The sequence below is a fragment of the Acanthochromis polyacanthus genome, chromosome 16 (genome assembly GCF_021347895.1).
Source record: "Acanthochromis polyacanthus isolate Apoly-LR-REF ecotype Palm Island chromosome 16, KAUST_Apoly_ChrSc, whole genome shotgun sequence".
Classification (NCBI taxonomy): domain Eukaryota; kingdom Metazoa; phylum Chordata; class Actinopteri; family Pomacentridae; genus Acanthochromis; species Acanthochromis polyacanthus.
Genome location: NC_067128.1, coordinates 16,810,255 through 16,826,275, shown reverse-complemented (window position 1 = coordinate 16,826,275; position 16,021 = coordinate 16,810,255). Strand labels below are relative to the sequence as shown.

Sequence of the window (16,021 nt, the reverse complement as noted above, 5' to 3'; positions counted from 1 at the left end):
ACAAAAGTGTAAGCTTTCATGGAAAACATGAAATCGGAAAATGTTTGAAAACTAGTTTTTATTTGAACTTTATTAAACAAAATACATTCGATATCAAACACACATTACAGGCATTGCCAGACATGACCGGCTTCTGAAACACACATTCAAAGAGAAAAGAGAACATTTCAGTCTCAAATAGTCTTTCAAACTGCCTGCGGAGTATCAAGGTGTCACAACAGTAACCATCATCACATCTGCTGGAGTACAAGGTCTTCAACTCGGACAGAAACCTTTGGCTCTTTTTTCCAGCAATGCCATCCTGAGCGAAAGTCCTTCTGATGAGTGAGAGGATACAGAAGTGGACAGAAACAAAGACACTGATGATATGTGTTTCCATGGTGACAGTGGCTCAAGATAAACTGAGCAGTAATGCTCAAATCTCATGAAAAACCAACACTGATGGACCCACTGTGCCAAAGAGCTCAGTTGTCATTATTTAAATCTGCCCTGCGAGCACAATCCTCACTTGAGATCTTCAGCAGAAACAGGCACACAGAGGGAATTCGATAATGTCAGTCATCAAAAACACATCGGGTTTTCATGAGATTTGATGCATTTAACCAAAATGTGCTGATGAGATGTAATTTTAAAGATATTTAGGCATTTGTTTCAAATTTCTTATAGGAGTTATACAGGAGTTTATGAGAAATATTTTGTGGCTGTCCATTGTGTTGTAGCTGTCAAAGTGTACAGTTTTTAAAGGAATGGTTAAACGTTTCAGTAAATATTCATTCTGTACAACAAATGCGTCACTACAGTTAGCAGCCTGTTAGCTTAGTCCATCATAAAGACTGGGAATAGAGGGAAACGGCTAACTCTGTTACAAATACTGTATTTACTAATCACAAAATAATCACTTTCACGCCTCAGGTTTTGGATGGATAACATAAAATAGATATAAAGAGTTATTTAGCTTGGACAGAATCAGGCTAGCTGTTTCCTGCTGTCCCAAGTGTTTATGCTATGCTAAGCTAACAAGCTGCTATCTGTAGCGTTTCTGTTGTCAAATATTGTCAAACTCTTCCTCATGTCCAGAACAACATTTATGTACATTTTCTCAAAATGTACAGTTACACATAGATGACACATTGGTTGCAATTGAAAAGAGAGGAATAAATTCATTTCAAATTAAATAAAAAATGTAGATTTTCTGCCTGGCAGCACGGAGGAGACTTTGAAACATTAAGTCATCATCAAATATGTAAAAAATACAGAAAAGTTGACTAAATAAATATATTAATTTGACAGAGAACAGACAAAAAAATGAAGAAAATTGGTATTTTGGATGCTGCAACAAAGAAGTGTTAAAACAGAATGTTACGTAGCAAAGCTGGAGTGTTTGTATCAGTGGAAGGAGAATCCCGACGCCGGCAGACCTCCACACCACTGACTGATGAACTTGAGGACGTCCTGACACTCTGGACTGTGAGTGGTCTGCAGGTAGAGGGACACAAGCAACCAATCATTAAGTTTCATAAGCACGTAACTAATTAGCTTTATCGCAGGACAACTTGGGCTGTTTTAATATGTTTGGCGTTGTAATGCAATAGCACAAATTGAGAGAAGTATTGATTATGCTGTCTTGGAGGTGGACAACTGGACAGCTGTGGACACCTTGGACATGTAATTGTTATTATTACTTTTGTATTCCACAGGAGTCTCTTTAGTAAGCAGTGCTGCTTACATGTGAACTGGGTCACATCTAGATCTTCCTGGCATACACATTTTATTCGCCCTAGTAATGAAATCAATCTAAAATCACACAAACCAAACCCAAAACATGATGATTACAATTTGAAATGTTATTATGACATTAAAGCTAAATGACATTTTTGAAATAATTTAATTTGAATTAAAATTATGCATCATATTTTTGCTTTTGCAAATTTTTAAAAGAACAGGTCAATGTTTTGAGAAATAAACTTGTGAAAAGAGATAAGATCAATCCTGCGCTCATACAGTCAAGTAAAAACGTAGCTACAAGTAGGTGTTAGCTTAGCATATGGAAGAGGAAAATGTAAAAAACAAAGACAAAAATCCCTAATTCCTGGTTTACAAACCTGAGTATTTGTTCTGTTTCTGACTGTTCAACTGGTCAGAGATAAAAGCAATCTGCATACGTTAGCTCCAGCCTCAAGCAATGATATTCAATGCTTTCTGACATTTTATCCTCTAAGCAGTCAATCGATTATACAGCATTTATACCTGAGATATTGATGTCTCCAGATCTGCTCCACTGAATGTTGTGAAAGAAATTTAATATAATGTGGACAATTTTCAGGATTAGTTCGTAGTAAATTCTGAGAAAGGTGTGTAATCTCTCTCTCTCTCTTGTTGTTGAGTACCAACCCAGCTTTTCTTTTGTTAGATATTTATCTATTGGTATAAAACTCAAGAAATGTCGTCACAGTCAAACACAGTCATGACGGTTTTTATTCACACCTGGTATTTTCTTTCCTATTGCTCTCTCTTTTCTCATGTAATGGGACACTCCAGCACTGTGTCATCTCACCTTTGTGGCCATGAGAAATTTGTTCCAGTCCTCCTTGTTGGCTGCTTTCCCTGCTGATGAAAACTCGATTTTATTCCTCAGCACGGGGTAGCCTGCAGGCAGGAACACCACAGAGTGAGGGGCGCATTGCTACGTCTGTGCACATTCAAGCAGCAAACTGGAAAATCAACACCAGCAGCCAAGTGATGGTATGTTTGGTGAATAATAAAGGTGTAGTTTGAATCAGTTTTTATTTCAAATAAAATTCAGGGAGCAAATCCTTAAATAAACCATGCAGTTTTTATGGAGGGTCCTTAAACACGACTGTAGATAAACATTTTTAAACTACAGGAAACACAAACAGAACAGAAAAAAATGGGTAAAAGTACAATAAGTGGAGAAAATACACAAGCAAAAATGCTTCTGAAGAGGTAGAAGCGCTGAATGAAACTCAAGTTGAAGTGTCGCTGTTTTGACACAGTTTAGGAGCTTCAGCACTCTTCATAGACGGTGCTGACATGCTTACATAACTGAATTTTCAGCACTGCATCACTGCACAAGGAGACTAATTGAATGGAGATGTCACCAAAATTTTAATCAGGTTGTTGCATTTTATATGAACAGACTTTAGATTTTTTTTCACACCTCTTATTACATATAGACTACTGTTCAAAAGTTTGGGGTCACCACGACAATTTCACGTTTTCCATGAAAACTCACACTTTTATTCATGTGGTAAAATAATTGCACAAGGCTTTTCTAATCATCAGTTAGCCTTTCAACACCATTAGCTAACACAATGTAGCATTAGAACACAGGAGTGATGGTTGCTGGAAATGTTCCTCTGTACCCCTATGGAGATATTCCACTAAAATCAGCTGTTTCCAGCTAGAATAATCATTTACCACATTAACAATGTCTAGACTGTATTTCTGATTCATTTAATGTCTGATTCATTTTAAAAAATGCTTTTCTGTCAAAAATAAGGACATTTGTAAGTGACCCCAAACTTTTGACTGGTAGTGTAAAAGGTCATACAATACTAAATAAATGCACTACTGCAGTGTACTACATAGTGACAAAAATATTCAGCAAAAATATCCATTTTCTGCTGTTATTACAGTTTCAGTATTTCTTATGTTCCTTCATATTATTATCACCAAGTAATCTAGATTCCTGGACAATTGCTAGTACATTCAGGATTATTTATCATATTTTTGAATTTTATCTTTTATTACTCTTGTAGAGGGTTTTGTTTTGGCAATGTTTGTACTTCAATATAGTTTTTTTTTTTATTCGACTCCAGAAGAGCCGTGCACAAGAATTCCAATGTGAATCTTGAAATCATTTAAGTTTCTGTTGTTGCGTCAGATCAGAGTTTTTGTTTTCTCTTGATCTCTTTCCAGTTTTTGACTTCAGCAGCTCTGATGAAGTTCTCAACATTTTAGTGGAGTGTGTATGAGCATGTGTGTTACCAGTGAGGATGCAGGCCAGCGAGCGAAGGCCAGTGTTTGCAGCCACCAGAGAAGCTTCATACGAGTTCCTCTCGTCACGCGGCAGCACTTGCTCCAAGCGATGGTCCATGGACACCATCAGCACCCAGTCACGGATCTGCTCCCGCTGGGAGTCCTGGAACACACGCAGAGTCATGTTTCCATCACTGCAGACTAAGACTCATTTCCTGGAGATGAATCATAACCTTCGTGTTGACCTGAAACCAAGTTTTCCATCGAAAACTTTATGATTTACAGTTTGAGGACTTATTTTTCATTTTGTGATCAAACAAAGCAAACTCAAGAAGCTATACTCAAAATTTGTTAGAGTTTTTGCTTGACAAAGAACGTAAGACAAATCTTTAACTTTGTGTCAACTGATAAACTGATTAACTGTCTAATAAAGTTAGGCACAAGAATCCTACTGCTGGTCAGCTAAGTGAATTTAGTTAATGAACGCCCTGATGCCATCCATCATAAACAGTGGTACAAGAGTTATCAAAAATTAATAAACATGAGCAACAGTGTCAATAATTAGGCCCCAAATTGCTCTTTAAGGACTTCAGAGTTCCTACTGATGACTCTTTAACAGCACTCAGCAATTAGGTTCTTTCAGCATTGTTCATCAGGGGCCAGCATTATACAGGTGAAGTGGAAACACAGGCCTGTGTGGATTACCTCTGCCTGTTTTATTTATTTAGGAATAAAATGTAATTATAAAAGTGCTTATAATACAAGTGAACTTGCATATAAACATACAATGAATTATGAAACAAATTACCAATATAACAAGAAAAGCACTCAGAGAGCGCAGTACTCCGTCAAAGCTGTTCATTCCTTCATAAAGAAAGATTCAGAGTGGGGCTGAGGTCTGGACTCTGTGGAGGCCAACCCATGTGTGAAAATAACGTCTCATGCTCCCTGATCCACTCATTCACAATGTGAGCTCATGAACCCTGGCATCATCATCTTGGAACATGTCCATGCCATCAAGAAAGAAAAACTCCACTGATGGAAAGACCTGGTCATTCAGTGTATTCAGGTACTCAGCTGACCTCATTCTTTGGAAACATAACGATGCTAATTAGCAAACTGAAGCCTCTTCTTCTGATTAGCCTCACTGATCAGTGGCTTTCTTAGGGCTACACAGCTGCTTAGTCCCAACCCCTTGATTTCCTTTTCACATTGTGCATGTGGAAATACTCTTACTTTAACTATTAAACATAGCTGTGAGTTCTACTGTTGATTTCCTACGATCATCTAAGAGTTTGTTCCGACCACATTTCTTTCTCGAAGTCGATGGTTCACCACGATCTTTCAGATTTTAATCATGCGTTGGACAGTTCTTTATCTGATTTTAGTAGTTTCATCTCTCTAGTTGTTTTCTTTGCTTGATGCAGGCCAATAATTTGACCCTTCTGAGACAGATTAACATCTTTTCCATGACCACAGGATATGTCTTCATGGTTATTTAAGAAATGAGAAGCTCCTCACTGCATCAGCTAGGGTTAAATAAGTTGTTGTCAGCTGAAACATACTCATCACTGAAGTAATTATCCAATGGAAGGCTCTTACCTAATTGTTCAATTAAATCCTAGCGGTGACTTTTTCTGGACAGACAGTGTATGTACACGTGCTAAGCGTGAAGCAGTTTCCACTTTTAACCTGAAAACGCATCAGCATTTTGTTCCTCTGAAAATGAGTAAATATAAAGGTAAGAGATTATGAAAGGATGATTAATGTATTACTAAATGATAACCTGAGCGCTTACAACTGAGTTTGTCTTCACAGTTTGCTGAAACCTGGATGGTTAAATGGACCGATCTTTCATGTGACTTCAGGATGAGCTGATTATCATCTGACGGTGACGCTAATGGTTTCATGAATCTGCACAGACTCCATTTATTCTCATTTATAAACAATACCACAGAGGAATGCGACACTAATAGGACCAGATCTGATTTGTTGCACAACCCCAATATTGTCTCCATCTATCAGTGTGAGTGCAGCGTGTCCTGTGGGACGTCTGGATGTGTGTTTGGTGGGTGGAGATGATGTCTTACAGTGACACAGAGTTTGGTGGGAATTGGAACCTCATAAGGAATGTCGGTTTCCAGGAAGTCAGTGTGGTCCAGAGCATCCAGGTTCCCCTCGTCGATGGCCTAGAGACAGAGATCAACCAATCAGGCAGTAAAACAGATTACATACGTAACTGGCTTTTTTATTTATTTTTTGACAGACTTTTCATTTGCACAGAGAGTCTAAAGGCGTTGGCATGTAAATTATTTTTCTTGTATTTACAAAATGAATAAAGCCACACAAGTCAGGGTACAGATTTGAAGGCAGAAGATGATGATTTTTGTGATACTTACATCACACAGATCCAGGAAGTGATTGAGAAAGATAAAGGCCATGTTTTCCCAGCCAACCGCCTGCAAGGATGAAAAAACACAACAGCTGCAGGTAAAATTATACACATACATCAAGCTTTTCCCAAAAATGCTTCTCTGCACTGTCGGATTCACATTACAAAAGCCACTGAAAAGCTAAACAACTAATTTAACTTTCAACTGCTTCCACAAGCAAATTAACTAAACAAAAAGAGCCACAGATCATAATTTACATCAGGACCGGAGTCCAAGTCCAGACATATTTACATGATTGGACCAATAAAAGTGGAATTAGAGGTTTTGTAGATAGCTGTGGAATAAATAATGGAACTTTGAAATGTACTTCAATCAATGAATGTCAGGGAGTATTATTAATTTTCTGGGGAATTCACAGAATATAAAGGAGTTTTATCAGCTACAGGAGTAGAGCATGGCACGGTGCTTTTCAGCTCTGACTGGAGAAAACCTGCCATACTGAGGCATGAAACTTCTGCCAAAACTAAAGATTTTACGATTAGCCGAGTACAAAGTCTGATCTAATCTAAATTAGAACAGCTGTGTGTGTCGTCTGAGGTTGGTGGACCCACCCTGCAGGACAGACCGGCCTCGTAGAAAGCCTTGTCTGCAGGAATGAGCTCAGTGTGACGCAGCAGAGACACGGACAGCTTTGCGGCTACGCTGATCTGAAAACACACAGGAGAACGGGAGAGCATTTTAAAATGAGAAATACAACTTTTGCACAAGCTTTATTCATATAGAAAAGATCAGCTGTCAGTGTGTGGTTTAGATACGTCCCAGAATAATACAACATATTGATATTTCTGCAGCTGGAACTGGAGGTTGGATGAATCACGTCTATCAGGAACAAATCGAACAACTAAGTCAAGCAGGAAAAAGTATTCAGTAGTTATATTAATGTTCACATCTATTGATTATGTCCGAGTCTTTATTTAAAACTGAAGTGAAATATTCAAAGTGCTGTTTGTGTTTTTGCGTACCAGCTGCTCCACTCCTTTAGCGGCAGATCGCGTGGCGTAGTAGTGAGCGATCAGCAGCATCTGTTCAAAATCCTCGTGAGCTGGAGAGTTGGCCTCGGCCGACTTGGACATGTTCTCACACTGAAGTCACACACATGAGACAGGAAGGGACACAATTAGAAGTAAAATTAAAATTAGTTGTGGAATATCAAGTTGCAAATGTGCGGAAAGCCTTTTGGTTTTACACTGATCAGATGCTCAGGTAGAGACAGACAAAGCTTTTTCTTCCAAGTGTCTTAATAGAAGGCAGCTGGAATTTTCTTTTTGGTTCTTAAAAGATGTTTGACTTCTCATTAAAGACGCTTCGTTAGTTCTAAGTGATTGATTGTTGGGCAGTCCCAGGTATTAAAACACATGGCTCATTAATGAAGATGTGAATGGTTGTGATTGTGCAAGGGAGGGATTTCAGGACTGCACCTGATCAGTGGTGCCATAAACTCCCTGTTTAGAGATATCTGTTCCTGTTTAAGACAAACAACTTGCTTCACTCCCTTCTCAAACCATTTGTCTCCTCTGTCCTGAAGGTAAACACTGCTGTCCGTTCTCTTTAAGTCTTTCCCTGTTGCTGCTCAGGGGCCTCATTTATAAAACATTGCGTAGGATCCATACTAAAAGTTTGCATACGCCGAAAATCTGAAATGTGCGTACGCCCTTCGCCCCTGATTTATAAAACTGTGCGTAAGCACAGCTGCACGCAATTTCTTGATAAATCACACACCAGCTGGAAGATTGCACAGGTGTATCTACCTCACATTCCGCCCACAACACACCCACATTTTACCATGAATGGTCAATGCAAAGTAACTCATGAATGTATCTGTATATAAATAAGCTGCTGATCCACGGCATTTTACAGCGCCGGCCGGCAGTCTTTTTACTGCTGTGCGTCAGGACGAATGAATCATGTGTTGACCCAGGCCACCCTGCCACTAAATTTGTTATGATCATGTCCGATGTACAAATAATTTGTACACTGATTGAATGTACATTTTTTAGGTTCACATAGACAAATTCATTTTCACTCGGAGCCCTTACAGCAACATGAGTGCAGTCAGTTACGCCGATTACATTTGGGAAACCAGACATTGCTGCAAATTGCTGTTTAGTGTTGGCCTGTTCACCCACAGTGTAAGGAAACCTGATGTATTGACTGGTCATGTTTATAATGTCATCCAAAACAGCTGGCATTATTGCGCTGAGGGATGGTTGTGATATCCCAGATCTAAAGGACATCATTTAACTGTATATCAGACCCAGATAGGATTTAGACAACAAATGTACCCTCATATAGTCTTCATATAAAACATACCTGTCGGCCACTTAACGCTGGAAGGAGCCGGTGTCGCCAGAAACCCCCAAGTGATGGCGTGGTTTCGGCGGGTGGGTCTGTCTAAGACGGCCCAGTTCAGCACATAGATCCAAGAGTACTGCTCTAGGTAATCTGAATCGGCTTATTAGCCAGTCATCGTCATGGGCCAGGAAATCCCCGTGATCCCTAAAATCTCTCTCCATTCTTAACGTGATCTTCCAGCAATGCCAGCACATCCATCCATTGTGCCACGTTACGCACCGCTGTCCCCCGCTGTTTATCCGCTTGATCAGCGATTGGACTGACTGTCACACGCCTTTTTCAAATTAGTAATCAATCAGTGCCCCTCACCGCTCTATACCATTTGAAGATGGAAGTTTGATATATGAACATAGTTCTGCAAATACAGTCGTAGGCCGAATGGCGCACTATAGGAACATCTACAACAATGAGGGTTTATGATTATCCGGCTCTACAAGTCTAATGTGTGATAACAATAAAGGTTTGAGATCAATCTGGTTTCAATTCGCCACTTCACCCTCCGGCACTGCCGTTCCCTCTGTCTCCAAAATGTGCATAAGCAAGTATCAAAGTTGGCGCACCGGTGCGCACATTCTCAGGCCAAGTTTGTTTTTAGAAATCACAACCTTTGCATAGAAAGTGGTGAATCACGTCACCACTTTCTAGCCCTGTTTTGTGCGTACGCAAGCTTTATAAATGAGGCCCCAGGACAGTAATGCACATGTGACCCATGTGAGTCAGAGGTGAGAATAAATCTGGATCTCCTCACCAGTCAGTTGAAACTGAGGAAGCTTCCTGGATAAAAACCGAAATGCCCCGCTGCCTTTTAATGAAATACTTAGGATTGCCATAAAGGCTTTTCTTCATTTATTGGTGATTTACCAGCTGCAGCAGGAAATTGCGGAGGTCAGCCCACATGCGGTAAGACTCTGGTCCATCGGTGTCGGGCAGGTTAATTAGGTCCAGGAACAGACGCTTGTAGATGTTAAAGTTCTGATTTGAGAAAAAGTGAAACATCTTTAAAAGTGAGCATAAAAATAAAGGAGCAAATAAAGGAACAAATATACAGGCAATAAAGGCAAGTAAAATAAACATATTTGACTTTTAATGATGTAGTTATACACTAATAAACAGGAAAAAATCTAAAAAAAAAAAAACACAGCATATTTAGTTAAACTAAACAACAGTTTAATTTGTGCTTAGGCCCAGTTATTATTTTTGCACATCTAGTGAAACAAAGACTAGTTGTCTGCTTGATTGTACTCGTCAACAGTGGTTTGGAACTGAACCGATTGACTCTTTAGCTTCAGCAGAAATAAACATTTGTCAAGTTTTCCCTGGAACTTGAAGCCTAATGTCATGAATTTTAATACAATTTCGACATTTAGAAAGGTAAATGCAAAAGGCCTACATTAACAAAAGCGCTGAGAAAATCAGGCTGATCCCACAGCAAAACAAGAACGAAGAAGATACACCTTATAAGGTATAAAGTGTACAGCGAGTGTGTGTGTGTGTGTGTGTACCTGTGAGTTCGGTGGTGCTCCATGCTGTATGTAGAGCTGAAGAGCCTTCACAGCGTCTTCCTCCTTGATGAGATGTGTGGCGTACAGAGCAACGTACTTATGGAGGATCTTAAAGTTCTAACAAAACACAACACAGCGAAGATGAAGAGCACATGTACAGGTAATACTTGTACACCTCATGTTGAATACATGACATTCACTCGGATGAGGTAAAAATACAAAGAAGTACCACAAAATGTGAAAGAAATACAGAATGCTTTGTTTTCTTATTCAGGAAAATATTGACATTCATGCATCTTCTCTCACTAAAAGGCTCCCCAGTATAATACATCGACTGAAATACAATCAAGACAAAATGCAAGAAAAAATTTAGTTGCCAGAGGAGCGGATAATTGCCAGTGTGTGCCCAAAAATGCTGCAGTATACTGTGACAGAAATGTCTGCAGAGGATGGAACTATAGGATGTTGTTACAGTCCAGGTTTAGTGAGTACATACAAATGGTACATTAAGGCTTGAAGGGCACATAAACCAACATGAGCTACTTAGAAAGCTTGAGCAATGGACAAAAAGAATCATACTGCCATTGTTTTGATGGATGCTGCAATATGAGATTTCAGACTTGCTTGAATTAACTAAGAGTGTGTCCCAAGGTTCCATTTGGCTCCTGTCTTATTTTCTATATTTTTTAATAAATTATTTAGGTAAAGACATTCAAGCCAATTTGCATTTGTATGTGGATGACACAATCATCTAGCCTAGCCGCGCTAGACTCATGTTCTGAAGGCACAAGGGTCTAGGGCCGTTCGACAGGGAGGGAGGCGGGCTAAAAGGTTGTCTTTCAAATCACTCTGCAGCAATTGGGTAGGTATACAACCAATCAGCGCAACGAATAGGCTGACGGAGTGGCGGATTGTGGCTAAGTCCAGCGGAGCCAACTGGTATATTAAGGATTTGCCATATCCCGTCGGCATAAGTCCAAATATGTCTTTCTTCTCAATGAAACACTTCAGTGTCGTCCTCTGTTTATCTTTCAAGTTGAATTTTAGCTTCAAATCTTCAAGGGCTGTGGCCAAAGCCGAGTCGAAAGATAACTGTTTATTGTGCGCCGGTTGTTTCTGTCAGAATCGTCGCGCCTCTGTCGTCACTTAGTTACGCCCGCCTTCTGACTCTACACTTCATGGTGATTCGTCCGGCCAGTTTTAGGAGCATCCAGCCTCGAGCCTTATGGAGGGTAACTAGACCCACCCTGGCAGAGAATTAAATTTGTTGCCGTGGGTTGTCTAGCGCGGCTAGGCTAACAATCATTTATACATCTGCTCCTTCTGCAGTGCAGGCGATAAAAGAGCTTCAGACTGCATTTCAGGTATTACAAAGAGCTTTAAAGGATCTAAAGTTGGCTTTAAACACCCAGAAAAAAAATATAATGATTTTATTAAAGGGTCGTTTACAAAATTTTGACAATCTAAGAATTTTTACATCTGATGATACGTTGATTGAAAGGGTGTCCTCCTATAAATACTTGGGAATAGGGATTGATAAAAAAGCTTTCATTTAATGTACATATCTCTAGTTACAAAAAAACTCAAACTGAAGATTGGCTTTTATTTTAAAAATAAGATATGCTTCACATTCGGTGCAAAGAAAATAATTGTGGAAACCATCTTTCTATCTGTGACTGATTACAGTGATCTACTGCACAGCCACGCAGCCTCCACCTGAAAGAGACTTGATTCAGTATCATGCTTCACTTTCATTTCAAATGCAAAATTTCTCACTCACCACTGTATTCTCTAAGATCTGGTTGGCTGGACATCACTAAGCATTCGCAGACAGCAAAATTCCCAGAATACCTCAGTACCATTCTCACTTTCAGCTCGACTAGTTACCATCAACGCACCTCGAAGTGGTTGCTTTTGAATGTTCCCCAGACCCTAACAGACTTTGGCAAAACAGCGTTCTCATATCACGCACCAATAATCTTCCAAAAAGTCTCAACCTAGAAACAGTCATATCCATTAATGAGTTTAAGAATACCATAAAGACTTCACTGTATCCTTTGGAATGTCCGTGTTTTTCTTCAGAGGTCACTGCCCTTGAATAGCTGTCAATCTGATTTATTGTTTTACTCCATTATTTTTTCGTGTATCAAGTTTCCATTTGAAAAAACTTCTTAAATTTTGTATGGCTGCTACCTTGGCCAGGTCCCCCTTGTAAAAGAGACGTCTAATCTCAATGGGACTTCCTGGTTAAATAAAGATAAATAAATAATGGGCAAAGATTTTAGTGGACCTGGAATTTTGTCTCTTTTTTCTCCTTTGAAAAAACTAAACAAAAAAAGAATTATGTGATTTTTTAACTGCAGTCTGTGTCAAATGACAATGTTCTGTTATGTCTAGAAAATATGACTTGTAAGCCGGGGCATCTCCAAAGCACCACAATGCTTCATCCAGAATATTTTGCTTATTGTTTAGCTGCAGCAAAGTTGCTTTGTTTTTTGATATAATCAGGGTTCGATTTATAGGGTCTTGCCTCTTAAATAAGAGCTAATCACAAAGAGGTGGACGGAGTTCAGTCTCGAAACCTCTAAAGAGGAAGCAGCTTCCACACATGACCACTGTGGACAGTCAGCTGTAAGAAAAGGTGGGGGGCAGATCTATGTGAGCCATGTGGCACATTATCACTGGAGGTAACAACAAGAGACGCATTCATGTTTTCAGCCCCGTCCTGGTGAGAGCGCCTGACTTAATGTGTTGTCAGTAATATTTGTAACATGACTGATCGTCCAGTGGTGTTTGTATAACTCGCCGCTGGTTATGTGTGCCTGTGCATAATTTTCCTGTGTGGATTTGGTGTCAGGTCAGCAGTCTGTTCACCTTCACTACCACTGTAATTTTTAAAACCAAAAATTCATTCCAAAAGAAATTTGCTAAATATTTTTTTTTTTTTGTAGTTTAGAGCTCTTATCTCATATGAGCACCCAGAATAACGACAGAAAATCACATTGTTGAGCCTTTTCTTAAAAGAGGGGAAGTTCTTTTCCACTTTTTCAAATTTAATTTTATTAGGTGGAATTGTTTCCCATTCATTTTAAATGACATATTTCATCACAAATCTGGGTCTACAGGAAAAACACATGAGATTAGCTGAAATGTCCCTCCCTGGCTTACATAAAAACACTCATACATGCTTTTCTCAGACCAGTAAATAATAATGTAAGCACAAGAATGATAGATAAATCTTAATAAACATGACCGTAACATCTAATACCACCACCTCAGAATATTACACATAAAATACAACTAAAATCTTCAAAATCAAAGAAATGCTAACATGCACCGCTGCAAGTCAACTCACTGATTGAAACTAATTCCTGACCTCTGCACAAAAATGAGCCCAGAAACCATAAGCTGGGCTCACCTTACCTGATCAACATTTGTACCAAAACTGATGGAAGATCCTCAGTATTGTGGCTTATAAAAACTGAATATGATCATTTTAAACGATGCAAGCTCAAGTCTAGCCCTCTGATTTTTTTCGCTGTAATCTTAGCAGATCATTTTAAACAGTAGGGATGACTGGGTTGATTGTGTGCTTTGTACCTGTTTGGATGCTGTATCCAGACATTTTTCCCACTGGCCTCTTTCTGCGTACAAATCCAAGGCTGCCATGACATCCACACCCACCAGCTGAACACACACACACACAGTCAGAAGAACAGCTTTTCAGTTCCAGGAAACACAGTGTGAAACTTGAAATTAGACTATTAGATTTTCCATCTAGCTTTGTTCATATTTGTCAAACGACAGCGGTAAAGTAAACAACGCTGGCACATGGACGGCTCCAAATAGCAGTGAAATGGTGCAGAAAGACAGCAATCAGGTAAAGTCATTTCACACAACAAAGTTTTGTTCTGTGATAAACTTTTCATTACACGGTGAAAGGCGTTTTTTTTTCTGTTTCTTTTATACATGCTTTAGATTGATTTACACTACAGTTCAAAAGTTTGGGGTCACTCAGGAAATTTCATGTTTTCCATGAAAACTCACACTTTTAGTCATGTGCTAGCATAATTACACAAGGGTTTTCTAATCATCAGTTAGCCTTTCAGCACCATTAGCTAACACAATGTAGCATTAGAACACAGGAGTGATGGTTGCTGGAAATGTTCCTCTGTACCCCTATGGAGATATTCCATTAAAAATCTGCCATTTCCAGCTACAATAGTCATTTTCCACATTAACAACGTCTAGACTGTATTTCTGATTCACTGCATGTTATCTTCATTTTAAAAAAATGCTTTTCTTTCAAAAATAAGGACATTTCTAAGTGACCAATATGCGTGCAATATAATAATTTCCTAGACATTTTTCTTGATCACATGGGTTTAAGTGGTTTTTAAGACAGATTTTGTCTTAATCAGGCTCAACTTAAGAGTATTAGATTGACAATATGGCAATATTTCATGAAGAAAGTTGTGGGTTTGAGTTTCAGGGTGTATCAGAGTGTATACTTTTACTTACAGATTCCACTTTGCCTTGGTTCTTAAGGTGCTCTTTGTACTTTTGGTCCACATAGTCCTCATACCTGCCAAAATGAATGTCATTAGATACAGTACAGATACATGTAAGCCTCTAGTCATTCTGAACAGGAGATATTTCCATGTACTTTAAGTGTGTTTACAAAAGGTGGTGCTGTCTGTTTCTCTAGTTGCTCCTACACTGAGTTTGAAATCAGTGTCAGGCCTTGTCTTTGTCACTGTTGTGCTTTAAATAACTGTCACTATGTCAAGTGTTTGTGTGTACAGCTGTGTTGTAAAAACCTCGGTTCCAGCTCCTTTGCGACTCTCTTGGCTTTGTTCCACTCCTCCCCCTCAATAAAAACATCGATCGCCTCTTTGATGAGGTCCATGTTTAAGTAGAGCTCAGCAGCCTTTAGAATGCAAACACAATTTATTATTTTACTTATTTATTTATTAGAACCTGTTGTGTTCTTTAGTGCCCATATGTGTGTTTTAACCCACAGCGTTGAACTTCCTCAGCTGAGTGAGTCTTGGTCCGACCACCTGAACCACCTCCACCGCTCGGTCTCCACTTAGAAACTTGATGGACAGTTCTGCTGCCTAGAAACACACACAAAGTAAGTCAGTGCATGTCACACCAAAATTGTCTTTTCATTTTCATCGTTTTATACAGCACAGAAACAAAAACAAAGGAAAAAAAGATCTTAGTCAACTAGAGTAGGAGTAGTTTTGTCAGTGCCTTTTCCACAAGTATGAAGATTACAATTATTTTAGAAGTACTAGCAGGTTGTTATTTTAAGGTCGAATGTGGTGAAAATATTAGATTTACCTCATGACATTACTGGGTTAAAAGCTATCAAAAAAAATAACGATGACTACAAGATGTCTACAGAACAATCATCAGAAACCAACCATTTGAATGTAATTCTGAAAGCAGTTGGTGATAAATATATTAAATTCTACTTATGTGCATGTCTATAAGTTGTAAATGACTTTGTGACAAATCTACGTATACGAAAAGCTGCTGTTATATGGTTAGGTAATTTCAATAATCAATAATTACGTATTTTTAATTTATATTTTGCCTAAACAGCACAAAACGAGCATGCGAATCCTGAGGCTTCAATGTATTATGTTCTCAGATTTTGTCTGGCTTTCCAAAAGTCAAATCTTCGACATTTAAAATGATACAAAA

General features: G+C 38.9%; 1 protein-coding gene across 1 annotated transcript in view; it reads right to left on the bottom strand.

Moving 5' to 3' along the window:
• Positions 1–39: 39 nt before the first annotated feature.
• The window catches only part of ift172 (intraflagellar transport 172), a 69,474-nt gene continuing 53,492 nt past the window's right edge, over positions 40–16,021 (bottom strand). The window contains exons 36-48 of the mRNA XM_051960661.1: positions 15,328–15,426; positions 15,127–15,236; positions 14,828–14,891; positions 13,907–13,993; positions 10,307–10,423; positions 9,666–9,776; positions 7,415–7,534; positions 7,004–7,099; positions 6,399–6,458; positions 6,090–6,188; positions 4,009–4,162; positions 2,555–2,646; positions 40–1,476 (exon numbers count right to left, since the gene is read on the bottom strand). Of these exons, the coding sequence (XP_051816621.1) occupies positions 1,387–1,476; positions 2,555–2,646; positions 4,009–4,162; positions 6,090–6,188; positions 6,399–6,458; positions 7,004–7,099; positions 7,415–7,534; positions 9,666–9,776; positions 10,307–10,423; positions 13,907–13,993; positions 14,828–14,891; positions 15,127–15,236; positions 15,328–15,426 (1,299 nt within the window). The 3' untranslated portion in view covers positions 40–1,386. The remainder of the gene's footprint in view (positions 1,477–2,554; positions 2,647–4,008; positions 4,163–6,089; positions 6,189–6,398; positions 6,459–7,003; positions 7,100–7,414; positions 7,535–9,665; positions 9,777–10,306; positions 10,424–13,906; positions 13,994–14,827; positions 14,892–15,126; positions 15,237–15,327; positions 15,427–16,021) is intronic.